Below are 27966 nucleotides of genomic sequence, written 5' to 3' on the forward strand. Positions count from 1 at the left end.
AACAACTTACCAATCAAACTTTAGGGCTTTAATCCTCAAATTTTCCTTTTTTATTTCCTTCTTTCTTTCTTCTTTCTTTCACGTTTGCTTTCATTAGTCTTTCTATCTTCTTTTCTATTTTATCAATTTTACTTATTATACTATTATTAACCTATAATAAATATAAAACTAACATGTGTAATAGCTATAACATAAAATATCTTATAGCTATTACACATATATACCAACTATTACACACGTTATTCAATATTAACACACACATGGCACTTAGGGTCTAATTACTAGATTAGTCCTTTTACTTCTTTAATCTACAATTAAACTTTTATTCCTTATGCAATTTAGCCCTTTAAACTAAATTCAAGCTACTTCACTTAATTAAACACTAAATAACCATTCAACTATAATTCATAAATATTTCTAATAAATATTCATGAATAAATTTCACGAAAGCAAGATACTCAAGACTCAATTTCCGATACCGTAACTTTCGGTTCATTACATTAAATAACTATAAAATTTTAAATTGGAGGTCCTTTTATAGTATATAGGCCATTAAAGTGCTTAGTGGTTAAGTATGAACAGTCATTAGAGGTGTGCATGGATCGGGGCGGGCCAGGTTCGGGCTGGGCCCTGACAAAATTTTAGGCCTTGGCCCGGCCCTAAATATGGGCCTAAAATTTTGTCCAAGCCCGGCCTGAAATAAAATTGTTAAGCCCGAGCCCGGCCCGACCCATATTAATATTTTTTTAGCATATTTCATTAAATAAAAAATTTAAAATATAAAAAATCAAATACATTTAAAAACATAAAACAAATATTAAAACAAGAAACAAATAAAAATGAGACTAAAACAATTCTTAAAACAATACACAATTTGAAAATATAATAAAAAGTGGTTATATTAAAATTGAAAATAAAATGTAAATATGATTAAAAATATATATATATATATATATTTAATATATAATTCAGGCAGGCCAAAAAAATTTACTCGAGGCCTGGCCCATTTTCTAAACGGGCCTCGTTTTCTGCCCAAACTCATATTTTGGGCCTATATTTTTACTCAAACCCTTACATTTTTCAAGCGAGCCTTCGGTTTGATCGTTGATGAATATGCTTGAATTTTGAAGTTTGATAATAGAAAATGAATGGTTGTTGTTAGATAAACAACTTTTGTAAATAGAATTTTGATGGAATTATCAATTAGGGATTAAATTGAAAAAGATGATAAATTTATGGTAAAATTTGTTAATTTTGTGAAATATATGGGCTATTATTAATATGTATAAAATCGGCTAGGCTTGAGTAAGGATTAAATTGTATGAATTTCATTTTTCAAGCCTAGGGGCTAAATTACAAATGAATTAAAAATGTAGGGCAAAAGGTAATTTTGCCAATATTCCATGTTAGATTAAAATGAATGAGAATTATATTGCAATGAGTTAAATCCATTCGTATGGGCCATGTCAAACCTCGTACAGAGTTAGATCGAGGCAAAGAGAAAATATCTAATTAGTCGCATTCGTATCTACGTATACTTGTCGAGGTAAGTTCGTGTAATTAAATTGTACATTTATATGTTTTAAATTGAATTAATTGTTTGTGATTTGTATAATTTTCATGTATAAATACTGATCGCATATCTGACAATTATTGAGTCCCGTTTGAACCTTAAAAATTCATAGGATACAAATGACATGTCATTAGCGTTACCGATTTGGTTTGGGTCCTGCATGTGTTGCGGACACACCATAGCTTGCATGAGCTTCATGTTATTCAGCTTAAAGGAGCTTACTGTTTACAGCTCGTATTAGCATACATGTACATGAATTGACGGACTACAGTTAAGTACACTTCGTGTGTACTACCTATGTATCCAACGATATTCTAAATAGTTCAACGGGTATAGTTTTGTTATGAGATTATATGAGTTCGATATGAACTATTACTGGTATTTACATTAAATACATGAAATATGATTATTTGATGAATTCAACCATGTATGTTGGATTTTATATGTGATTTTCATGGCTAATATGTTGGTGATAATGTGTTTAGGCTTTTGGCCAAATTGGTTGAGACATGCTTTGTTTACTTTCCTATTTTATGAATATATGGTAAGTTAAAATATGTGTTATACGAACTTACTAAGCTTAAATGCTTAATCTGTGTTATTTTCCATATTTTATAGTAATTCAAAAGCTGTACGAGTTGAAAGCTAATCGGAGCTATTTCACACTATCCATCGGTTCTTTTGGTACTTTCAGTAAATTAATTCCGGTTAAAATGGTTTGTATAGGTTAATTTGGCCAATATTGGTATATAATTGGTTTGTTGAGATTAGCCACTTACATAGCTTGTGTTTGGTATATTTTGATGCATATATATGAGAGACCTTATTGATGTGTGATTGATATGGTAGAATGAAAAAAGTAAAATGTGGTTTGAATATGCATATATGAATTTGGTCATTTAGGTGAGTTGAGATACATGCTTGACATGTCTTTAAGTTGTCATTTGAGGTGCCTAAGGGCATATTGGTCCTATGTGGTGATATTTCATGTTTAAGACTTAATTTTGGCTTGTTTTGAATGCCTTGTTATGGCTTGTTGATGTGCAAATTGTTGTGTTTAGGTTGGTACCAAATTGGGTGATAAATGTGGCTTGGAAAATAGCTTATTTTCGTCCACAAGGGCGTCTGTCTCAGCCATGTGGGACACACGGCAGGTGACACGGCTGTGTGTCTCCTGTATCTTTTAAATTGCACAAGTCAGTATGCTTACGCGGCCTAGCACACGGGTGTGTAGCTTGGCCATGTGGCCCAAGTTAAGGAGTTACATAGGCTGGGACACGGCTGTGTGTCTCTTGGCCGTGTGACCCCTGAAGCTTTGAAAATTTTCAATGTTTTCCAAAAAATTTCTTGAGTATTCGATTTAGTCCCTACTTGTTTCTAATGTGCATTTTGGGCCTCGAGGGCTCGTATAATGGGCAATATGTATAATTTTGATTGGTTTTTTATATGAATGCTATATGATATGAAACGATTGCATTTTCTGTCTGTTTGATTTGTAAACTCTGATAATGCTCCTTAACCCTGTTCTGACGACGGATTCGAGTTAGGAGTGTTACAAAAATAGATGGAAGAGATTTTTGAAAAGTAAAAAAAAAAATTACCATATAAGATTTCAATAATTATTTTTAAACTGTCATTATTAAATTTTTTAATTTAGTTTAAATATATTTCTTATTTAATTAATTTAATGCAAATATCTTTCGTATTTATCATGAATAAATAATATAATTGGTACATGTTGTTTTACTTTTATTTGATTTCAATTTAATATTATATTTTACTTTCTAATATAGTTTTAAACTTCTATATTATTTTAAAATTTTTATTTATAAAATATTATTTACATTAAATATGTTATATATATGTTACATATTATATATTTTAATTTATAAAAATAATTATAAAAATAAAATTTTGATTGGATGGTAAATATAAGATTTTTCTTAAAAAAAAAAACACATTTATACACGAAATCTAGTCCGATCGAAGCTGAAATCCAAAAGCTTTTTCATGCCCAAGTTCATTTTCCATTAGCTTATCAAGCCAGACAAATTACTCAATCATTCGACAAATCTAATCTCAACATTACCATTTTTACCTACAAATTTAGCTGTTTATTTGATATATATATATATATATATATATACATATAACATGTTAATAAAATTTCAATAAAAATATTAATTGCTTAAAAGATAATATTCTCTCACTTTCTTTTTGTTGATGTGAGCTGGATGTTGAAATTACATGTGCGTGTCACGTATTGTCTCAGCCGTTAAAATATTGATTTTTCCGTGAAACAGTAAAGTATCAGCTTATTCTTTATGGAGTTAAGCCTGGGTTTGTTTCTCCAAAAATCTTTATTTTTCGTTATCAGTTTTTTCCTTTTATCAATTGATAAAAAGAAAATCTCTCACTTTAATATTGCTTTAAAATTTTATATACAAGAAATAGTTGGTCATGTACTAAATCAATTACATGTAATTATAGGATCTTAATTAAATCTGTCCTTCAAATCAAAAGTTGTTGCTGTTTCATGAGGCAGATGACGAATTAATTAAAACCAACAACACTTATTTTGTTTTCTTGGGGTTGGATAATTGGGATAGGTAAGATATAACTATCGTGTATTAATTTTATTATCTTATCCACAAATCACATCCACATTCTCAAAATTTTCTATTTTAAATCTAACAACTCTCGAAATTGTAGACAGACTGCAAAGTTTTAACAAATCATCATTGCAACCTAATATTCAATTTTAAGAGAAAAAGAAAACAGAGAGAAATATTTGTTGGATCATGTGAAAAGAGATGATCCACGTATGGTGTCTTCAGTTCACTATAAGATTTAAATAAATTGAAACGTAAAAAAAAAAAAAAATTTAGTTGCCCACGATTTTTAACATAAGGTTATCGGCCCAATTTAGCATTTGAAAGATACGAAAGGTTTGCTTATTTAGATTTAAATGAAAATTAATTAATTTAAGTAAGACGGTACCTAAAATATCTTCTCATTGCACTGACGCCGTCGAATTGGACTGGTTGCCCAACTTGCAAATGTGGTATCATGTAATTCCCAATAATACATCAACTACTACTATGTTATTAATTAGCAGGTATTTATCATATTATTTCAAGGTGGAGACTAGAGTAGTTTCTTAGTTGGACCACAAGGAATATAAACGAGAAAAAGTCAGAAAATTTTGTTATGAGTTAAAATTAAATTGTAAATTTTTAATTGTAAAAATGTAATTTTGTTATTTCAATAACTTATATTTGAATTAAACTAAATTTTATTATTTTAAGGGATTAAAATATAATTTTATCTTTATTAATTTAAACTTTTAAAAATTTTAAAAGTATAAATAAAAAATTTCTATTTTAGGGTCGATCGTTACCGGTCCCTAATTACACCCTTGAATATAAATATAAATATATATATCGATTAATTATAATTCAAAATTAATTAATATGAATATTACAAGGGATGGAAATTTTAAAATAAATTAAATAAAATTTATACATGACATGCACATATAGTGGGATAGAGACTAACATAACGTAATTGAGAATAGTTTGAGGAAGGTTAAAGTCAAAAGTCTTTTTAAATGGAATGAAACTAAAGTATAAATTTTTATGTGAATCAAATGTAATTTTTTATTGTAAATTTACAATTTCATAAATTTTAAATAAATCACAAATTATTTTAAAAATTAAAATATAATCTTATAATATATTAATTTATAATTTTTAAATTTTATAAGAATTAAAAAGCATAATTTTTCAATTTAGGAAACAGAAGCCCCTAGTGGCCCTCTAACTTTTGCCGCTATCCTAAGCACCGACTCCGCTTAAAGCGTGAAGGCCTAATTGGCGTGTGCTGACTATTTTGAAAATCCTTTGAATCATCGTTTGCCTGCCTTTTACACTGCTAACTAAAAATATCTTAGCATTCAAGACTTTTTTAGAGAGAGTAGGTTATTTATTAATTATTATTTTAAATTTAAAGGATAAATATTTTATTTGTAATGGTGTTGAATGGGTTTGGTAAGGCAGGGTCGTGGCGTAGAATTATGATTTTTTCCATTTTCCTGCCTAAGAAGGGATTAGACGGCATGGATCAAAACAAAAACCTGCTGCACTATTTAGACTAATTTGATATTAATTTTAAATAAAAATATTTTCATTCAACTATAATTTATAAAATCCTTTTTTAGTTACATCATTCAAAATTTATTTCGCATCAATTTTTACATGGGATACGTCATTTATAGTTATTATTTTGTAATTAATTTATCATAATAAAATGATAAGAATTTATCCTTGGAACTTTACAAAATTGTAATGAAAAAAAACAAAAACTCAGTATTATAATTTAATTACAGATTTTGTTACCTAACGTATTTAAAAAATTAAAGAAAAAAACCTTGTCTGGACTTGTAGTCTCATTATCTTTGTTCACAATATAAAAACAATTACACATATTACGTGCATGCATTATACATTAATGTTTAAATTCACGACCTACTTCACAAAAAAGAAAAAATATCATGACCAAACAATAAAGTACATTAAAATCTTTAAAGGCATATGTTTTATTTTAAAAACCAATAATGAAAAACAATAACAAAATTGATTATGTTTTGCTACTTAATTACTTAAGTTACGAAAAACAATAATGAAACTTTGTTGACCTAGAAATGTTAACTTATGGAGAGAAGTCAAATATATTATTAAAAGCATCTTCAAATTATAACTTTAATTTTAAATTAGTCCTTAAACTTTAGGATATTTTAGTTATATCTCTAAACTATTTATGTTACATTGATATGGTCTATTAATTATTAAAATTTTAGTTTAACTAGTAAATGATATGTCAAATCTTATGTCGTATAATTTAAAATTAAAATTTTTAAAGAATAATAGAATATTACCATATAAATTTTAAAAGTAAAAGTTAAAAATAAAATAAAATTGAAAAGAAAAGAGAGCGGTGGTAAATTTATTGTAAAAGTTCCAAAAACCTCAAAATCAGTATTACTACAATGTTCATTCTTTTCAATATTTATTTTTTTAAATTTTTCATTTAAATTATGTCACATAAGATTTAACATAAATTGATGATTTTAGTAAGGAAACAACCTTATTAATATAATTTCAATAGTTTAAGGATGAAATTAGAATGTTTTAAAATTTAAAACAAAAATTTATAATTTAAAAATGTGTGATGTAATTAACTTTATTAATAAAAATAATAGGCTTTTGTTTTTAGTAGAAGAATCAATTCATGGTATTAGAAAATGTTGCTAACAAACACGCTTTTACTGAAAATAATTTTTATTAACTTTTGTTTTCTATTTTAGAAAATTTCTTATGGTAACTTTTTATTTGAGTAATTTTAAAATACAATCCATACATTTTTATTATATAAAATTTAAAATTATCTATAATCGTCCATCTACTTCATTCAAAAATTAACCTGAATTTTTCTTAGAAGGGCGGCACTTAATAATGTCTGAAGGAAAAAACAAAACAATGGAAAAGAGTCAACGACGGGGTAAAATAATAACCCTACATATTTCTCATGCAGGCTGTAGCCTGCATTTAAGCTGACTAAATTAAAATTAAGAAATTCATCACAAAATTAAAATTAAGGAAAAAAAAAAAAAAACCCAGAAACCTATCATCATGGGGAAAGAGTGGGGGAAGTTACTGTGGTGTCCCACATTGTACCTTTTTTAAGAAATTAAATTTCCCTGGTCATCAGTTGGGTCTTCACTCACAGCCGTCCGATAGAAATATTTTGTGGGAAGAGATTTCAAATTCAATTTGATTTAATATTATTTTTCGCATGTTTCACGTTTGACCGGCCATTTGATAAATACTTTTTATTGATTGCCTCCTGGAAACAGATATCAAACACGGTTGTGATTTGTCCTTCAGCAAATATTTATTCCAAGTTAAAATATGTTTTATAAAAGAAACAATAAAATGGAAATTATGCTTAAAAATACAAATAATTTCCTTTAAAAATATTTTTCATTTATGCCCACGTGGATTAATCCAGGCTGTAAGAATAAGAGTTTAATAAGAAAATCATATTTAATTACGTAATATGTAATTTGATATATAAATTTTAATTTTATATAAATATACATATTAATTTTAATTTAATTATACATATTTAAAGAAATAAATATGATCAAATTATTTTATGTTGAATAAATATAACTATTAGTGTATATAATATATAAACATGAAAAATGTTATATCAATAATAATATTAAGCATGAAAAATTAGGTTCGATTTCAGAACATCTCATTCTTCTTCTCAATTATATAGAAAAAGAAATACTCATGTATATTATACAGATTTAACAAAACTTATGTGTGATTTTAGAATTTGTACCCTACTGTCCAACTTTTCCTTTAGTTACGTAAAATGGTTTTATAGTATTTGTACCTTTAACTTAATTATATTTTAAATTGTTATCTATAGCATCTAATGAGATGGTTTAGTATCTTTCGTATTATAATAAATAGCATTTCTTTCATTTATAATGTAATTAATAAATAGAAAGAGCGTGGTTAACAAAATTTAGAGTAATTGAACCACTATAAGCGTGTCCGAGTGACAGTGTTTGGTTTAATTTTAAAATAAATTAACATTTATGTATACGCGTTCCTTATTAATTATGAAGTAAAGGTAAATCCACTTGTCAAAAATTTTACTTGCAAAATTAGATTCTATTAGAATTATTATAATTTTCTTGGACCTTATAAAATGAATAAATTTCTTGGGTATATAACTTAATATGCAAAACCTAGAACGAGGGAACAATAAAAAGTAATAAAAAAAAGTGAGACTGAGCAAAGTGTCTGCCACGTAGGATGCAAAAGGGCCCACAAACAGCAAACATTAGAAAAAGAAAAAAAAAATATTGGGTCGTATTTGTCTGTTCCATTTTTTTTCATTTCTTAAGAAACAAGGTTTCAAAATAATGCCATGTCATTTTTGAAAAAAGAAAAAGAATAAAAGAAACCTTAAATTTTTCAAAGGGCAAAAAAAAAATCAAAAATTTAAAAAAATTGAAGAAGTTTAAAAGAGAAAATAAAAAGTGAAGTGTATGAATTTATTTATTTATAGAAGAGCCAGCCGCAAAGGCACCCCAGGAATTACGGTCAGTGATTCAAAGAGAGAGAAAATCTGTTTTCGCTTAAGCCTAAAACCCTGCCTTTTTATCTCTCTCTCTAGATTATCTCCCTTAATCAATTTATTTTTTTTTTGAAAAAAAAAATCTTACTCTGTGTTTTTCTCTCTTCTTTCATTGCTTGATCTACAAATTGTATTGGCTACTTTTTCGAATGGTTATCGCCAATGTTTTTTTCGTTGTTATAATTTGGTGTTGAAGATGAACCGGCCTCCACATTCAAGGTACCTCTATTTATTTTTTTATTTTCATTTGGGACTTCCCTTTTCTTCTTCAGTGTTTTTTTTTCCTTCTTTTCATGAAATTCCTGCTTTGCTAAAATTTTACGAAACTTGGACCATCTGGGTTTCTTCTTTTGGTTCAAATATCAATGATCTGCTCACCTATTTTCAAAGTTTTAGCTGGGCATTGTTTCCTTTGTCCGTTTACTCTTATTTTCATGATTTCAAATATGGTTAGCTGTTAATTTGGATATTTGAAGTGAAAAGTATACTTGGGTATGGGATGTTTTTCCCAGCTACCAAATTTAATTATTTTATGTTGAATTCAGGATTTTTTTCCCCCCGTTTAGAATGGACATTTGGGGTTCTTTCAGTTTTTTTTTTAAAAATAAAAAAACAATTTCGCAGCTTTTACCAATGTAGATTTCTTCTCATCTTTTTCTTAATTCCTCTTTTATCACAAAACTGTTATAGCTCATAAGACTTTCAAATCTGGGTGATACAAGAATAGTGAATGTAATTTAGATATGTAACTTTTGAAGATTGACATTTTTATGTAACTTTAGTTGATATAAGCTTCAATTTGTGAATAGTAGTTACATACTTATGTCTGATTGCCATCTGTTGTTTTCTTTTGGTGCAATCAGTTCATAAAGCAAGGAAAATCGTGAAGGAGTGGCTGCTTTAATATCCATCACTGGAGGCTAGATCTGGGTGTTCTCTTTGTGACAGTTGTGTGCTTGTTTCATTTAAAGCTTGATTCTGAGAGATGCCTCGGGGTAGGATAAGAGCGAGGCTCCGATGGAGTCATCTCTATACTTTCTCTTGTTATAAGCCAAGTGCCACTGAAGAAGGACCACATTCTATCGAAGGCCATGGAAACTCACGAGTTGTGCACTGCAACCAACCCCTTATGCACAAGAAAAAACCCTTTAAATATCGATCGAATTACATATCAACAACCAAGTATAATTTTATCACTTTCTTACCTAAAGCTTTGTATGAACAGTTCCACAGAGTTGCCAATTTGTACTTCCTTGGAGCTGCAATTCTTTCGCTGACACCGCTTTCCCCGTTCTCTGCTGTGAGCATGATAGCTCCCTTGGCCTTTGTTGTAGGGCTTAGTATGGCAAAGGAAGCTTTGGAGGATTGGAGAAGGTTTATACAAGATATGAAGGTTAATTCTCGGAAAGTAAAAGTTCATAAGGGAGAAGGTGTGTTCGGAAATAAGTCGTGGCAGAAGCTTCAGGTTGGAGATGTGGTGAAAGTGGAGAAGGATCAGTTTTTTCCAGCAGATCTGCTACTCTTGTCCTCAAGTTATGAGGACGGAATTTGTTATGTGGAGACTATGAATTTGGATGGTGAGACGAACTTGAAGGTAAAGCGAGCTTTGGAGGTAACCTTGCCTTTGGATGAGGATGAGGCTTTCAGGAGATTCACAGGAACAATTAAATGTGAAGATCCCAACCCGAGCCTTTACTCATTTATTGGGAATTTTGATTATGATCGTCAACTTTTTGCTCTTGACCCTAGCCAAATTCTCCTTAGAGATTCGAAGCTGCGTAATACAGCTTTTGTCTATGGAGTTGTGATTTTCACCGGTCATGATAGCAAAGTGATGCAGAATGCCACTAAGTCCCCTTCAAAGAGGAGCAGAATAGAAAGGAAAATGGATTATGTAATATATGTTCTTTTCAGCCTTCTTCTAGTTATCTCTTTGATTAGTTCTATTGGCTTTGCTGTGAGAACAAAGTACTACATGCCAGACTGGTGGTATCTGCAACCCAAGAATACTGATGATTATTATGATCCCGAAAAGCCTGGAGTATCAGGGGTTTCCCATCTGGTCACTGCCCTCATTCTTTATGGCTATTTAATACCTATATCACTTTATGTTTCAATTGAGGTGGTGAAGGTTTTGCAAGCAACCTTTATCAATCAAGACATACAAATGTATGATGAAGAAACTGGGACTCCTGCTAATGCTCGGACATCAAATTTAAATGAGGAGTTGGGCCAGGTTGATACTATCCTTTCAGATAAAACAGGCACTTTGACATGTAATCAGATGGATTTTCTCAAATGTTCGATTGCTGGTACCGCATATGGTGTGCGCTCTAGTGAAGTTGAACTTGCTGCTGCACAACAGATGGCGAATGACCTTGAGGATCGGGATGCAGAAAGATCAACTTGTTCCAGGCAAAAAGGTAAACAGCAAGAAATTGAACTTGAGACTATTGTTCCTTCCAAAGATGAAAAGGATCATAAATCTCCCATAAAAGGGTTTAGCTTTGAAGATGGCCGCATCATGAAAGGGAACTGGTTGAAAGAGCCTAATGCAGACGTCATTATGTTATTTTTCCAAATATTAGCAGTTTGTCACACTGCAATCCCTGAACTGAATGACGAGACTGGCATTTATACATATGAAGCAGAGTCGCCTGATGAAGGAGCCTTTCTAGTTGCAGCTAGAGAATTTGGTTTTGAGTTTTTTAAAAGAACTCAATCAAGTGTTTTTGTCCGTGAAAGATATTCAGCTTCGGGACAAGCCATTGATAGGTGAGGATGCCATTGCACAGTTTTAGTCTCTTTGCTAATTTCTACAGAATTTCTTTTGTTTTAGCATCTTAGTGGTCCTTTGGGCATCTTGTAGGGAGTTCAAAATTCTAAACATGCTGGAATTTACTAGCAAAAGAAAGCGGATGACAGTAATTGTAAGGGATGAAGATGGGCAGATTCTTCTTCTTTGTAAAGGTGCTGACAGGTTTGTCTCTCTACCCTTTTAAACTTGTCAATTTATTAACAGATTTAAAAGCGAAGGTAGTGTACTTTGCTTTTAACTAATATATTGTTCCTCCCTTTGATCCAGCATTATTTTTGACCGGTTAGCAAAGAATGGAAGAATTTACGAGGAAGATACCAGTAAGCATTTGAATGAGTATGGAGAAGCTGGATTGCGTACCTTGGCACTGGCTTATAGAAAGCTCGATGAGTCTGAGTATTCTGCTTGGAACAGTGAATTTCAGAAAGCAAAAACTTCTATTGGGACTGATAGAGAGGTAATGCTTGAAAAGGTTGCAGACATGATGGAGAGGGATTTGATTCTCATTGGCGCTACTGCTGTAGAAGACAAATTGCAGAAGGGGGTATGTGTTATCCTTGCTCTCTTTCTCTAAGAAGCTTCTTTTTTGGTTTAGATCAACCTGATTTAACTTCTCCATATTTCAGGTGCCCCAGTGTATAGATAAACTTGCACAAGCTGGTCTGAAGATCTGGGTTTTGACGGGGGACAAGATGGAAACTGCTATAAATATAGGGTATATCTATTGGCATTTAATATTGGGCTCCTTTTGTTACCTTGTTTGATGGGAACCTTAAATTGGGTTTCTCAATGGAAAGTTCTCAATGAAAGAAATTTAGTGAAAGTTTCTTTCTTTTTTTTTTCTTTTTCTTTTTCTGATGCAGATTTGCTTGCAGTCTGCTAAGACAAGGCATGAAGCAGATATGCATTACAGCAATTAGTTCAGATACCAAAACTGTATGTATTCTTTGTGAAAGAGGACTGGGTTTTTTATTATCAGGAAATTGATTTCATTTGAAGTATTGTTGCTTTTTGTTACTGATCAGCTAATCAAGGAAAACATATTGATGCAAATTACCAATGCTTCACAAATGATCAAACTAGAAAAAGATCCACATGCTGCATTTGCATTGATCATTGATGGAAAGACTCTTGCCTACGCCTTGGAGGATGATATGAAACAGCAATTCTTAGGCTTAGCAATTTTATGTGCATCTGTTATTTGCTGTCGTGTATCTCCCAAGCAGAAGGCCCTAGTAAGATTTCTTCCTTTCCTTTTCTCCTAGCCTTCTCTAAGTTATCAAAGGATAAAATCAGGTGATATTCCTGAAAGAGGAGACCTTGTTGTGGATTCTATTTATTTAGTACATTTTTCTTGGTGCCAGGTGACAAGATTAGTAAAAGAAGGGACCGGGAAAACCACCTTAGCAATTGGTGATGGTGCAAACGATGTCGGAATGATTCAAGAAGCTGACATTGGAGTTGGCATCAGTGGTGTGGAAGGCATGCAGGTTAGCATATCTAACTCATTCTTCCTGCAGTTTCAGTATATTCCTCTAATGGTAGTAGCAAATTAATCTTTTATATGGTTTTTCATTAAGAATATTCCTTATTTATGAATTTAGAAAAGGAGTGATCATCTCATTAGAGTTGGGCTTTTAGATAGGAATTTGTTCACTTGATCCTTCTCAGAATACATGATATGATTAAGCTTCTTTTGACGGTTAGGAGCTCCGACTTGCTAAAATGTTCATCATTACATCCTCGTCAACTGCTGAAAAACATTTCCTTCTATATCTTGCTTGATGTATTTAACCATTGTGATTAAGTACTATAGTTGCTGTTCCATCTTGATACAATGCTTCTTAAACCATTTTATTTCTGCATGTCGGTGAATTACCTAGCTTGTTCCCTTTTGCAGGCTGTAATGGCCAGTGACTTCTCTGTTGCCCAATTTCGTTTCTTGGAAAGGCTTCTTGTTGTCCATGGACACTGGTGTTATAAGAGGATTGCACAGATGGTAATATTGGTGGATTGTCTTCACTGGTGTTTCATTTCTTGTGCTTTTTTTAGTCTCGATCATCCTCTATTTCTGTACCAATTTGCCTGGCATTTTTTGTTCAGGTTTGCTATTCCTTCTACAAGAACATAGCATTTGGTCTCACCCTCTTCTACTTTGAGGCATTCACAGGCTTTTCTGGACAATCAGTGTATGATGACTGGTATATGTTATTGTTCAATGTTGTTCTTACCTCATTGCCTGTAATCTCACTAGGAGTGTTTGAGCAAGATGTTTCTTCTGAGGTCTGCTTACAGGTAAGTCTGCAGATAGTTCTTTTATTAGCAATTCATCGATGTCACAGGTGACCTCGTTATAACCTTTAGCCTACTTCTGATGCAGTTTCCTGCATTATATCAGCAAGGACCTAGAAATTTGTTCTTTGACTGGTATAGGATACTCGGGTGGATGGGAAACGGTCTATATTCCTCCCTCATCATTTTCTTCCTCAATATTATCATCTTCTATGACCAAGCTTTCTGTGCTGGTGGCCAAACAGCTGATATGGCTGCTTTGGGAACAACAATGTTCACTTGCATTATCTGGGCTCTCAATTGCCAGATTGCACTTACGATGAGCCACTTCACATGGATTCAGCACCTCCTAATATGGGGCAGCATTTCGGCTTGGTACTTGTTCCTTCTCGTTTACGGCATGATATCTCCCACAATCTCTGGTAATGCCTACCAAATCCTTGTGGAAGCTCTTGCTCCGGCACCCATCTATTGGTCGGCCACCCTCTTAGTGACTGTTGCTTGCAATCTGCCCTACATGGCCCATATATCTTTCCAAAGATGTTTCCACCCATTGGACCATCATATCATCCAAGAGATCAAGTTCTACAAGAAAGATGTCGAGGACCAAGGCATGTGGTCTCGGGAGAGATCCAAGGCAAGACAAGAAACCAAGATCGGCTTCACAGCACGTGTAGATGCAAAGATCAGGCAACTAAAAGGGAAGTTGCAAAGAAAGCAACCGTCTATGGAAATACAGAGTCCACATCGTCAATCATAGCATTGCTCATGAATTTAGTTTCTTTTGGAAGATTTTTAGGGTCTTCTTTCTTGCCGTTTATAGTTTTTTCTTAATTATTATTCATTTTCTGATCTTTTTTAGGTCATATAAGTCCACATTCATTATACAAAGGCCTTTAGTGCTATTATATGTACATTAAAAGAGTTTGTAGCTTGTGAAGATAGTCGATACCTTCCTCATTGTTTTCCATTGCTTTATGTCAGCTTGTTTAGGGTTACTCTGTATAATGTACAATGTTGAAACCGTTTATGTAAAGAAAAAAAAACAGAGGTTTTTGAACCAAATCAGTCTTCCTTATTTGTATGTTTTTTGCATTCTGTTGATCCATTACCTTACATCCTAAGTTTGGGTTTTTTATTGAAGTTTGGTAAGAACAGGTCTCAACTTTCGTTGTGGTGTTCTCCAAACCTAATCCACCAATAGGACAAGAAGAAAAATAGTTTAAGATTTTGACATGAAATTACGAAGGTCTCAGAATCTAGTTAATGCTGTAAACATGATTATGAAAAAAAGTAGAATATTTGGATTGCTGTGTGCTGTTCATACTAGGTTTGGGCCCGTAACTGCAGCTTCAAACCGGACATTGTTCTATACCTTACTCTTAATGTCTGGTAATTCTACAAATCGCCACCTGGTCTTTAGCTTGGTAAGAGCGGTGAGACACTATTTATTTGTATAAAGCTCTTAGGTTTAATTCACATTACTGTATTTTAGCTTTTGTTAAAAAATTAGGGTTAGTTTGGTAATACTTTTAAAAAGTGTTTTTGAAAAGTGGGGTGAGAAAGTGTTTTTGATGGTTTTGAAAAGTTTAGTTTAAAATTTGAGTGTTTAGCATTCTTGTTAAAAATACATTTGAGAAATAAAATGTCTATTTTCGACATGTTATTAAAATACACATTTAAATAAAATTTAAATTAGTTAATATTATTATATTTTAATAAGAATATAAAAAATTGTTATAACTTGTTGTTAATATTTTAATATATGAAATATAAATTTTAAATATTTTAAGTAATACATATTAATTACTTATATAATTTAATTAGAATATATAAACTACATTTTAAATATTTAAATATAATCATTAAATATTTGTAATTAGTATTTCAAAAAATATTTTTATTTTTAATTAATAATTTTAACATATTTGTAATTGAACACCAAAAAAAAAAGAAAAATATTATGTTATTGGAAGGGTGAAAATAGAGTTAAGTACTAAAAGTGTTTTGGAAAGAAAAAGCTAAAAATTTTAACTTCTCTTTTTTAAGAGTGCTTTTTGAAAAGTTAAAAATTTCAAAAAAAAATAGCTTGTTCTACATAACTTTTCTTCTAAAAATGTTTTTGAAGTCAGAAATGATTTTTCTAAGCACAGAAGAACATAACCTTAAGATTAAAGTTTGAATTCAAATATTTAGTTTAAGTAACATAAGTATCCAATGAATTAGTTTTTATTTTTTATTAAAAAGTAGAAACTAAATTCCATTTTTTATATTAAAAAGGAGAAAAGAAGTTGAAACATCTGCCGAAATTGAAGTGAAAAAAAAAGTGAAAAGAAGAAAAGGATAAAAACTGCAACGTTTCGATCCTCCAATAGAGCCTAAGGAAACAAGCTTGGGTTCGATGGGTACAAAGCTCTATAAAAATCATCAATAATTTTATTAGCAAAAATAGTACATGTTAAAAGTGTGTAAAACCCTTTAATAATAATTATAAAAGAGCTTCCCGCAATCTTTCGCCTTCTATTTCTCTCTCTACTATTTTAATTTATTTGAAGTTTCTGTAGGAGTTGGAGAGAAAAGTTTTCATCTTTATTCCCCTCCATGTCCCCACTGTCCTCCACCCCAATAACTCCTTACAGCCGTTGATTCCTGATACTCATCACATCATATCGTCAGCTCTCCCTCCACTCCATCACTGCCTGCCTTCTTTTATTACACGCCCCTCGGTTTTTTTTTCCATTGTTTTTCTTTTTCTTTCCTTTATTTTACTTGCTTTTTTTTGGGTAAATTGTATTGTGAAGTCAAGGGTGTTCTTTTTCCATTTTAATCTTAAATTGAGTGTTACCGAGAGTGATAGAAAAAACGGAGACTAGGTTTTTCCTTCTAATTTGGTTTTTATTTAAATTCGGCTGCAATGGAGCCGCGAGTTGGGAACAAGTATAAGCTCGGTCGAAAGATCGGCAGCGGATCGTTTGGAGAGATCTATCTTGGTTTGTGCTTATTCGTATTATTATTATTATTATTTTGTTGCCTTTTGAAGTTCTGTTTTTTTTTAATGACAATTTCCTTTTATATTTTAGGTACCAATATTCAAACGAATGAGGAAGTTGCAATTAAGCTTGTAAGTTTTTTCTTCTTTCAAGTTCTTCGACTTTTTATGTTAATTTGTTTGGTTTTTCATTGCAATTTTTTATTAGTGTCTTAGTGAACAACGAAAGAAAACCTTCTAGGGTTTAACGGTAGATAAGCAGCTATATAGCTTTTCTTTTTGCCTCCTAATGCTGTTAGTGTTAAGAATTGTTTGTCAATGGTAATTTTACTGCCAAGTATGGTAATGATTCTGTAGAGACAGTAGAAAAGTATGTATCGCTTACTTCGACTTTTAGTTATTCAGATTATTTTATTGGGGTTATAGTTTGCCTTGAATTTTAAGCTTTATTAGGTTATAGTTTACGTTGTGTACCCTATTCACAGGGACTAGATTTGTGTTTATTTACTGGTTTACTTAAAGCCACTTGCATGTCGTGAACAAGGACATGTGGGTTTTGCATATATTTTCATAATATCATTGAACTGTAGAGCTTGAATCATGCCATTATCATCCAGAGCGTTTAAATAATAATGATTTGAGCAGTTTTCGTTGTGAGCTTCTCCCAAGCTCAACTGCATGATAGCATATTGAAGTTGAACTCTCCAAGCCAGTGGTGATTCTATTGATATTTTAGTGATCAAATGATAATCATACATCTGAATGAATCTAGGTAGTATGACTTTCGTCTGACTGTTGTGTGTGCTAAAAAATGTTTCCCTTATAAGGTATCGATAATGCAATTTATTCCGCAACTTTCTTTTGTTTATAGTGTTTTCAATTGCACGGATTGTGTTTAGAAATTGATGATATTTTGTTTTGCTCAGGAAAATGTGAAGACCAAGCATCCACAGTTGATGTATGAATCGAAGTTGTATAAAATACTTCAGGGAGGAAGTAAGGACTACTTTTCCTGCTTGTTGAGTTTTTGAAATAGGAAGAGTTTGATTTGCTCTATTCTGCCTATTTGTTTTCTACAATTAAATGTCTACTTCTATCTTTGGCAGCTGGAATTCCAAACGTGAGATGGTTTGGCGTTGAAGGTGACTATAATGTCCTTGTGATGGATTTACTTGGACCTAGTCTTGAAGATTTATTCAACTTCTGCAGTAGAAAATTGTCACTCAAAACTGTTCTCATGCTTGCGGATCAGATGGTAAGTTTTCCTACATTATTTATTCTGGTATGTTTTCTTAGAGCTTCACTAATTGTTTTTGGTAATTGCACATTCTCATCAGATCAATCGAGTTGAATTTGCTCATTCAAAATCATTTCTGCATCGAGATATCAAGCCAGACAATTTCCTCATGGGTCTAGGGAGGCGTGCAAACCAGGTCTACATCATTGATTTTGGTCTGGCTAAGAAGTACAGAGATACTTCAACCCATCAACATATTCCTTATAGGTTAGTTCATTTGAGTACTCTCAGCTGGTGGTTTTTTTAATTATTTGAAGTTGAATGGTGCTTCTGAAGTTATGTCAGTTGATACGATTTTTATATGACAAAGTTGTTTATTGTTTTTTATGATATTTGGCTTCCTATAAAGGTTGCTTATATTACTGTATTAGGACATTGAGCTTTTTTAATTTTTCCACTGAAATAAACTTGTTTAAGGTTGCTTATATATTGGGCTTTCTATCAAGGTTTTAAGTTTGAATGAATTAGAATTATTAATAGCTACTTTTGTCTCTCTCTCTCTCTATATATATGTATATATAAATCTTTTTCTGTTTCATCTCAATTCTAGTGTATGTCTTTTGCCTTTTTCTATTTTGATTCTTCTCCCCTCAGGTTTAACACTTCTTATTCTTGTCTTCCCCCCTTCATCTTGCACCTAGATGTTGGGCTAATCTTCAGCAACATCATTTCTGCTTTTTTCAGATGGCTGTCCATTTTCTGTTAGTACTTTATAAAATTTGATATGAGAAGTTATTTCATTGGAATAGGTTATCACTACTGAGCACTTAGTTGTTAAAGTTGAATGCTTCCATTTGTAGATCCGTGAGCTGTTATCAATAATTATTACAATACTTATGCTGTTATTGTTTGTTGTTTAATGTTCAAAATTGAATGCTAAATGAGGCTCACCATTTCTCCAACAAAACCTTTAATATTTAATATTGAATGTTAAAAGAATTTAAGAGTTTTGCAGGTACAACCTTTATGTACTATACTGATTTTGTGAGTCTAAATTATAAATCTATGACATTTGGATTAAAATTTTTTTGATGTGCTTGTATTTATTACAGAGAAAATAAGAATCTGACAGGAACTGCAAGATATGCAAGCATGAACACTCACCTTGGAATTGGTAGGACTTTCTTTTCAATTTCAACCTTTTTTTTCATTTGTCAGATAACCTGGAGAGTGATTGTTAAATATTTCATTCTAGCTTGCACTACTAACTCATTTGCTGTATCATTCTATAGAGCAAAGCCGGAGGGATGATTTAGAGTCACTTGGATTTGTTCTAATGTATTTTTTAAGGGGAAGGTAACTATCATCCTCCGCTTTTATCTCACATAGAGCAAAGCTGTCGGGATATTTTAGTTATAACCCAGTGTCTGCAGTCTTCCTTGGCAGGGACTGAGAGCTGGAACTAAGAAGCAAAAGTATGACAAGATCAGCGAAAAGAAAGTATCAACTTCTATTGAGGTAAATTATTGTCTGATTATAGCTGTGCTTCTCATACCTTTTTCAGCAACTTGATTCTGTGTGTAAAACTTACTGGTTTTTTCTTAGGCCTTGTGTCGAGGTTATCCTAGTGAATTCGCATCCTACTTCCATTACTGCCGATCCCTACGGTTTGATGATAAACCAGATTATTCTTATTTAAAGCGATTGTTCCGAGACCTCTTCATTCGTGAAGGTCAAAACTTTTATATGCCCGCTGTTCTTTCCTTTCTTTTTCCTTCTCTTTCTGTAAGATGTAATACTTGACTGTAACTTTAGATCTTGAAATAATATTCTATGAAGCTTTTCCTCAAGTTGTTAGCTTTTCTGCTTAATTCAGGTTTCCAGTTTGATTACGTGTTTGATTGGACAATCCTAAAGTATCAGCAATCTCAGATTGCCAATCCTCCTACCCGTGCTCTTGTAAGTTGTTTGCCAAACCATGTAACTTAATGGTATCTAGCTTCTTTGCACCACCTTCAACTAGTTTTTATTGATTGTATGTTGCATTTTTAAATGTTTTCCAGGGCCCTGGTGCTGGAACTAGCTCTGGCTTACCTCCTGCAGGTGCAATTGCTGATAGGCAGTCAGGCATGTTCTATTTTTCTTGCTCCTGAGTTTGTCTGGTCATATATTGCAATAGGTTTTTTTTTTTTTGCTTGATTATTTCTTTCATTTATGTATATTCAGTCACATAGTATTTTTAGATAATGCCCCATGGTCTATCTGGAGCAACATGATGATATGGTAGATTTTTCACAGGTGAAGAGACCAGACCTTCTGGTTGGTCTTCAGCAGATCCTACACGCAGGAGGCATTCTGGCCTGATTGCAAATTCTGGAAGTTTAGCTAAACAAAAAAGTCCAGTAGCTAATGATCTTTCTGCTGCTAAAGATCCTATGGTAATAATTAGTATTATTTCTCCTCTTGGGTAGATCTCCCATAGGTTTTGCCTGTTTCTCATTGTGTAATACCGTTTTTGACATTATGATTTAGAAAAATTGGTTTCTCTAAAAATAATCCTGCATCTTTGTGCTACCAGAAGAATCCCACCCTCCATCTTCTTTCCTTTTTCTACTTTTCCAACAAAAATTGTTGTATGATGGTAGCTGATGTTGAATGCCCTTTCCCTTGACTTGTGCAGTTGTCTAGTTCTAATTTCTTGCGTTCAAGTGGATCTTCGAGGCGAGCTGCTGTTTCTAGCAGTCGTGATGCCGCAGCAATCGCAGTTAGTGACTCTGAACGCTCTCACTTTCGTACAACCGATGCAACCGCAGGGCCATTCCAGAAAATCTCCAGTGGGCAAAGAAACTCGCCTGTGTTATCATCAGAGAACAAGCGGCCATCTTCTGGTAGGAACACCTCAAATATAAATAATGTAGAGTCTGCTGTGAGGGGCATTGAAAGCCTGCATTTTAGAAACGAAGAAAGGTTACACTATTAGCGTACTACCTACTCAGCCTGCCTGAATCTCCTGCTGCCAACAAAATCTATGATGGCATACTTGGAGCAGAAGCTGTTCTGTTTATTGTGTTTTTATAAAAATCTGAGACGAGACGACTGAAGTTGAGAATTATAACTGTAAGTAGTAATAAAGAGAGAATGAATGAGGAAGAGTGGGATGTCCAATGATAGAAATTATAAAAACCTAGGGCACGGTACTTTTGTCTAAATATATACAGCTTTCCTTTTTTTAATCTTTGCTACCTTCTCTGTTGAATGTACTCGTGTAGATCATGTAACATGTTTTAAAATTCATACGCAGGCTATTTGTAGGGTTTTTTTTATATCAATATTGTAATTTGCTTTTATTAATTTACTGTAGGAAATCGTCATATCATGCTACATCATAATAAACGGCTGTATACAACAATTGCCGAAAATTTTAACCAACATCTAAAAATAGCAGGTTCTTGAACAAAATATTCATTATTGGGAAGAGAGGTTCACTTACATTTTTTGTTAAATGTAGGATTTACATTACACTCAACATCAATAGCATTAAAAAATATCCATGGAATCGGTTGGTCTACACCATTCGGAGTTCAGGTCTGGGTACACTAATCATGTGGTTATGATTTTAAATCTTGTTTATTTATTTAGTGGGGTTAGCTGGCACCCGATGAGCCATATTCAAAATCAAAATTTGAGTTTCCATTTTATTTTATTCAAACCTTATGAAAAAGTAAAAAGAATGAGATTGAAAAAGAGAGTTCAAATCTTCTATTAATTCTTATGAATTGCTTTTATCTCATTCATCTAAATTGATGGTCCACCAATAATTAGAAACAAGATCATTGACGATGGCAGATTATCAAGACCCTCTTTAGATAGAATGCAATCTAAGGAAATGAATTAAAATGTTCAATTTCGCTGAGGACCTCAATCTCACTAATTTGAGAAATACGTACTCAGATCATCTATAATTAAAATTCTACAAAGTATACTTTATGCTATATATATTGTAAAAGCTTATGAAAAATTCCAGATTCAAGGAAATTTCGCATATCCCAAAGTTGCCATCCACCGACATAGTCAAACACAAACCCCAACGAAGAAGAAAAAGAAAAATCGAGACAAGCAGCAGAGAATCAGCGCCACCCATACAATACATAGTCTTTGATCCACCTAAAGCTTTTCCTTAAAGACCCTTTCATCTTGCCTTCAACCGCGTAAACCTTGTAACCAGCAACCCTTTTCTTCCTCTGCAGCTCCGGATCATTGAAGCTCCATGATTTTGAAGAAGACCCAAAAGTGCTTTTGCTTTTCTTCATCTTAATTTCCTTGCCCAGCTGATTTGGTGGTTGAACAGAGTTGGCATAATTGGCACTGTAGCATCGGAGGTCTTGCATGTTCCTTGGCCCTCCTTCTTTAGCTTGATAGTAGTAGCTATCCATCTGCATCTCACCATCCCTGTATGATTTGGATCTGAAACCCTCCATAAAGCAAAGAAATGAATGGGGAGGTGTGGAAAGGGATGAAGTTGCGGCAGTGGGTTTGTTTTTTTACTTGGATTGAGACAGAGAAGAGGGGGGGTTAAGTGGGAACAGCTCAAGTGGGGGTGCTTATGGGCTTTAGTGTTGGCAATTATTTTTTTTTCGTGGGTGGAGCCTTTTGACATTTTCTACTTTTATATTATCTTACAAGGCAGTCGGCCATTGCACGAGGGCAGGCAGCTTATTTTGAATGGTCATTGGTGTGTACTTGCCACCTGTGATGGTGTCCATCCTTGACAATGAAGAGCGTCTTCTAGATGGAAGGAAATCAAGGTATACATATTTCTATTGAAGTTGAAAAAGGGTTATGAGATTGTGTAAAATAATAATATTTGATTGGGTTGTGAATTTTATGCAACTGTTAAAAGATGGGTTGTCCTCACTCACCCTGCTAGATGGTGATGAGTGATGACTTTTGAGTTTTGAGTACAGAGCTACTGTTGTGGGTCACATTATCTGCTCTTTTTTTTCACGAATTGAACCATATGTACATACATACAATCAAAAAAATGAGAGAGTAAACAGTAAAACACAGACAAGGCTACAACAGCCAACAGCTCAGCCCAACGCTTCTCTATGGAAATCAAACCTATTATTTGGTGGGAGACGCCATTGCCCAAACGTTCTTCACCGATTGGATATATTGTTAGTTTGAAGTGACTACTCTTCAGGTTGTTAAATTAAAAAATACAATTTAAATCAATTTTTAGCCTAATTTGTTTAAATGCATCCATACTAATATATCGATCAATTAATTCAGTCCATGATAAAAAGATCAACAAACTAAAAGGAGAAAATAAAAAAAATGAGTTTGGCGTACCTAAGCTCCCTTTAAAATGGAATTATTCAGAGACAAACCAAAACACAAAATACAAACAATGACCAACACAACTGGAAAGGCAATGAACTCATAGGTCAAAGGTAGGCGCAGCAGACAACTAAGCTCTACTAAACCCACGGTGACCAAACATGATATAAATCCACCCAAGCTTGAATAACTTACAAGGAAAAAAGGGGACAGATTCCAAAAACCCCTAGCCGCACTAGAATACCAAATAAAGATAAACCCACAGCAAAGAAGTGGGCAAAACTGGACAATCATTATCTGGAAAATGTGCAGGAACCATATCATTAAAATGGTCAAATATGTTTTTAAGAACAACATTAACTTAAGAAACTAGAAAGGAAGAAAAAAAAAAAAAAAAGAAACAAGAAAAGCGCACGTTAAAATAGGACTTGCAAAACAACAAAACCCTTTGCCTCAAATAATCTTTCAAAAAAGGTAATCTCATCAAAGGAGATCAGCGACGTTTGACGGCAGCTCCTCAATGATCACATTGTAGAACTTCTGGATGTCATACAGCATTCTCTCGTCATCATTAGTCACAAAGTTAATGGCAACACCTTTCCTTCCAAACCTTCCACTTCGTCCGATACGGTGGAGGTAGTTTTCTGGTTGAGTCGGCAGATCATAGTTTATGACTAGAGACACTTGCTGCACATCAATACCACGAGCAAGGAGATCAGTTGTGATGAGAACACGAGAAGAACCGGAGCGGAATTCACGCATGATGATGTCACGAGTGTTCTGGTCCATGTCTCCATGGGTGGCAGAAACTGTGTGGTCACGGCTTCGCATCTTGTCAGTTAGCCAGTCAACCTTGCGCCTTGTGTTCACGAAAATGACACTCTGGGTGATGGCAAGGGTCTCATAGAGATCACAAAGAGTTTCAAGCTTCCATTCCTCCTTTTCAACATTCACATAAAACTGCTTGATACCCTCGAGGGTGAGCTCATCACGCTTAACCAAAATTCTCACTGGTTTGTTCATGAACTTCCTAGTGATCTCAAGGGCTTCAGGTGGCATTGTGGCAGAAAATACTCCCACCTGAATCTTGGCTGGCAGCAGCTGGAAGATATCGTAGATCTGACAGACACATCAATGTTATAAGAGCACAAATTATCAAAACCAGTGCTTTCCAAAATTGGAATCATTTTAAGGGAACATGAAAAGCGAAATAGCAAACCTGATCCTTAAAACCACGAGAAAGCATTTCATCAGCCTCATCCAAAACAAACATCTTAATATAATCTGGGTGGAGTGACTGCCTCCTCAACATGTCAAAGACACGACCAGGAGTGCCAACAACAACATGAACACCACTTTGAAGAATGCGCTGGTCCTCACGAACACTTGTCCCCCCAACACAAGCATGGACCTTAACACCAAGGTAATCACCAAGAGCCCGCATCACTTTCTCAATCTGTTGTGCCAACTCCCTAGTGGGTGCCAAAACCAGAGCCTGGCATTGGACCATAGCATAATCAAGTTGTTGTAGAATTCCAGAGCAGAAAGTTGCTGTCTTCCCAGTTCCAGACTGTGCCTGCTGAATAACATCAAGACCCTTGCAAAATGGAACAATACCTCGTTGTTGAATTGCAGAAGGCTTCTCAAAACCTTGGAAAATATTGACAAGAGAATCAAGAATTCAGCATAAATTTGACAAAAACAACCAACGGAAAAAAAAATATAAACTTCATCATACATACCATACGCATAGATACCCCTCAGAAGATTCTCTTGAAGTCCCATGGCATCAAAACTGTCATAAACTTCATCATAACTTGTGAAAAAATCATCTCCATCAGTTTGGAGCCTGTCCCATTAGAATTTCCACATGTAAGAATCAGCCCGTTGTAAACCAATCAGCTCTTTTTCCCTCTTTTTTTAAAGGGAAAAAAACATATGCAAAGGGAGGAAAGAATGCAGTCTATAAACAAGAAACTTACAACTCAGTCATTTTCTGATCATATTGGCGAGCATCAAATTGGGATCCTTCCGGTGCCAAACCTGCCATGACTGTGCAGAGGGAAGAAAGAAGAAAATTATTATATTCATCTCACCTCCAAAACACAGCTTTTAGTTTAAAGATATAAATGGATACTGGCCAATTCAACAAGGCTGGATTCTGATAAAATCAGTATGCTGAACGGTATATAACCATCAAAAGATATAATCTCCAACATGTAGCGTTGAAAGTTTTTAATGGAATTAAAAGCCAAAGCTTTTCCATATTGAAAAAGATGTCACAGAAGAGCCAAACTTGCACACCAGATGAAGAGAAGCACAAGCATTAACTTCTGATTTAGTATTTGGAGAAGTCATACAAAGAGGCATACAGTCATCTGACATTTGGATCATAAACCCTTTACCACCAGAAACCATATTGCCTACCTCTCCAAAATTCACTAAGGGCCAAGTGCTTAAAAGTAAGGTATAACACTTTGTTATCACCAAATATCTAAATATTGCTACAGAAGACACATACTGATGGCACTCTCTCGGTCCACAGGAGCACCAAATAATCACTTGTAAGCAGTTAAGTAAACATGTTTCCAACCCTCAATTTTCTATGACATAAGTAACTCGGTCAGTATGAAGGGTTTTGTAAAGAAAGTGGTGTAAGATAATAATAATATTAGGCCCATTGTGTAATCCATTCAAACAGTGACAACATATATACCTTTCAACTCAGATCAGAAATACCACATTTGTTAAAAATCAGCCTCAAAATCACCAACCAGTAACTTTAAAACTGAACTATCATCAAACATTTACATCCTAATTTTTTTTTATTTTCCATTACCAAGTAGCAATAATATGCCTAGCTCGGGGAATAAGCGCCAATCATCTCACTCAACTAAATGTAAGATGTCAACCCCAAAGCTGGAAGTTACAATTTTAAGTTAAGATCTGCCCACAATAAGAACAAAAAGCAACGATTTTCATAAACAGAAGCTCGGATAACTAAAGCCTTCCAAGTTCGTACTCTTTGGAACATAAAATACAAACAACAACCCTTTTTGTTCGTCTTTTCTCTTCAAAATCCATCAGTTCTTTTTCTTTAGAGATAAATCCAGCAGGAATGCTTCAAATTTGTTAATTTCTCAAATCTCGAACTAAATATAAAAGAATAAACCTTGCAAGAAAAAAAAGGAACCGGAAAATTCCTGTACACGAACTAGTCAATCTCAAAAACAAAAACCCACGAACATACCAAGTGAAACAGATCAAACTCAGATCCCAAACAGTAAAACTAAATCCAATTAACATCAACAAAGTAAATCCAACAAAAATAAAGCAAAACAGGAAAAAGAAAAACCAATCAATCAAGCCTAATCACCCTGCACACAGAGACAAAAAGAGAATAACAAAGATGGGAAGAGAGAGCAACCTTGAAGCAGATGAAAACAGTAGGAGCGATGGGGAAAAAAGGAGTATAGAAAGGTTGGAAAGAAAGAGAATGAGAGGAAGTGTGTGTGTGTGTGTGTGAGAGAGAGAGAGAGAGAGAGAGAGAGGGGGGAAGAAAGGGTAGTTTTTTGAGCTTTTTTCGGTTGATATTTAGAGAGAGATAGGGTTTCCCAAACTCCTCGGATCTGCGCCGCGGAGTTTTGAGAGAGGAGAGAAGTGTTGATAGAAAACGCAAAGCAGCAATATAAAAGCGTTTTGAGTTGTCTTTTATTAGGTTTTAATGTGATAGATATCTCTTTCTCCTTAGTGGACTAGCTTCCACAACGATCTAACTTCTAATCCAACATCCTCTTCTTTTTCTCCCCTGATTTTCCCTCTTTGCCCTTCTTTTTTTAATTTATTACAATTAAGGACTTGAACTTCAGTTTAAGATGAAATTAAATCCGTTAATACCGTATTTAATGTTCTGTGTTACTTAACCTGCTCTTTTTCAATCTGTTTTAATTTAAAATATATGGTAATCACAATTTCAACATTTTTATTCTTTTTATTTAGTAAATATATAAAATGACTATATCTAACCTTTTCTCAAGCTATATAATTCAAGTTTTAGAAAAAGCAACTGTTTACTTCTTTTACTTTGATGAATAATGCTTTAAATAAAGGTAAATTCAATTTAATAGAAAACGTTATTTTAGTCTCTTATTTAATTTTTCTTTTTTTTCTCTTTTAATTATTAAATTTATATTTTTTATCAAATCACCTTAAATTATATGAAAATTTTAATATTTGTTAACATTCTTGATGTGGCATACATATAGATTGTCACATAGGCGACACATTAGCTTTTAATTATTTTTAAATTTAAAAAAATTAAAAAATTTGTAATTTTAAATAAATTTAATTCTTTCTCATTTTTAAAAATAGTTTTCATATTTTTGAATTTTTAAATTTTAAAAATTAATCCCACGTTAGCTTTTTATTAGTTTTAAATTTAAAAAATTTAAAAAAGTTTGTAATTTTAAATAAATTTAATTCTTTTCATTTTTAAAATA

At 33.0% G+C, this 27966-nt stretch overlaps 4 protein-coding genes and 1 non-coding gene across 5 annotated transcripts; 2 read left to right on the plus strand and 3 right to left on the minus strand.

The window, feature by feature from the left end:
- The first annotated feature begins 8586 nt into the window (after positions 1 to 8586).
- LOC108453459 (probable phospholipid-transporting ATPase 4) lies at positions 8587 to 14966 on the plus strand. Its single transcript, XM_017751570.2, has 11 exons — positions 8587 to 9010; positions 9655 to 11566; positions 11661 to 11771; positions 11877 to 12153; positions 12236 to 12324; positions 12473 to 12545; positions 12635 to 12844; positions 12974 to 13099; positions 13510 to 13608; positions 13713 to 13904; positions 13990 to 14966. The coding sequence occupies exons 2-11, from the start codon at positions 9777 to 9779 to the stop codon at positions 14659 to 14661; spliced, it is 3639 nt and encodes a 1212-aa protein (XP_017607059.1). The 5' UTR covers positions 8587 to 9010; positions 9655 to 9776; the 3' UTR covers positions 14662 to 14966.
- Positions 14967 to 16369: 1403 nt separating this feature from the next.
- On the plus strand, positions 16370 to 24089 carry LOC108453743 (casein kinase 1-like protein 2). Its single transcript, XM_017752026.2, has 13 exons — positions 16370 to 16891; positions 16982 to 17022; positions 17817 to 17886; positions 17997 to 18145; positions 18228 to 18394; positions 19240 to 19301; positions 19420 to 19483; positions 19561 to 19645; positions 19733 to 19859; positions 20004 to 20086; positions 20191 to 20254; positions 20426 to 20565; positions 20808 to 24089. The coding sequence occupies exons 1-13, from the start codon at positions 16816 to 16818 to the stop codon at positions 21105 to 21107; spliced, it is 1428 nt and encodes a 475-aa protein (XP_017607515.1). The 5' UTR covers positions 16370 to 16815; the 3' UTR covers positions 21108 to 24089.
- Positions 22096 to 22605, minus strand: LOC108451888 (uncharacterized). Its single transcript, XM_017749592.2, has one exon. The coding sequence runs from the start codon at positions 22603 to 22605 to the stop codon at positions 22255 to 22257; it is 351 nt and encodes a 116-aa protein (XP_017605081.1). The 3' UTR covers positions 22096 to 22254.
- Positions 23761 to 27227, minus strand: LOC108452919 (eukaryotic initiation factor 4A-10-like). The gene is made up of 5 exons (XM_017750719.2): positions 26895 to 27227; positions 25450 to 25519; positions 25210 to 25316; positions 24687 to 25117; positions 23761 to 24586 (listed from the first exon to the last, which is right to left on the minus strand). Exons 2-5 carry the CDS (start codon positions 25515 to 25517, stop codon positions 23951 to 23953), a joined length of 1242 nt encoding a protein of 413 aa, XP_017606208.1. The 5' UTR covers positions 25518 to 25519; positions 26895 to 27227; the 3' UTR covers positions 23761 to 23950.
- LOC128293629 (small nucleolar RNA snoR98) lies at positions 25742 to 25846 on the minus strand. The gene has a single exon (XR_008283809.1). It is a non-coding gene; the product is annotated as a small nucleolar RNA snoR98 (small nucleolar RNA).
- Positions 27228 to 27966: the final 739 nt, after the last annotated feature.

This window comes from Gossypium arboreum, chromosome 5 (assembly GCF_025698485.1).
Source record: "Gossypium arboreum isolate Shixiya-1 chromosome 5, ASM2569848v2, whole genome shotgun sequence".
Classification (NCBI taxonomy): domain Eukaryota; kingdom Viridiplantae; phylum Streptophyta; class Magnoliopsida; order Malvales; family Malvaceae; genus Gossypium; species Gossypium arboreum.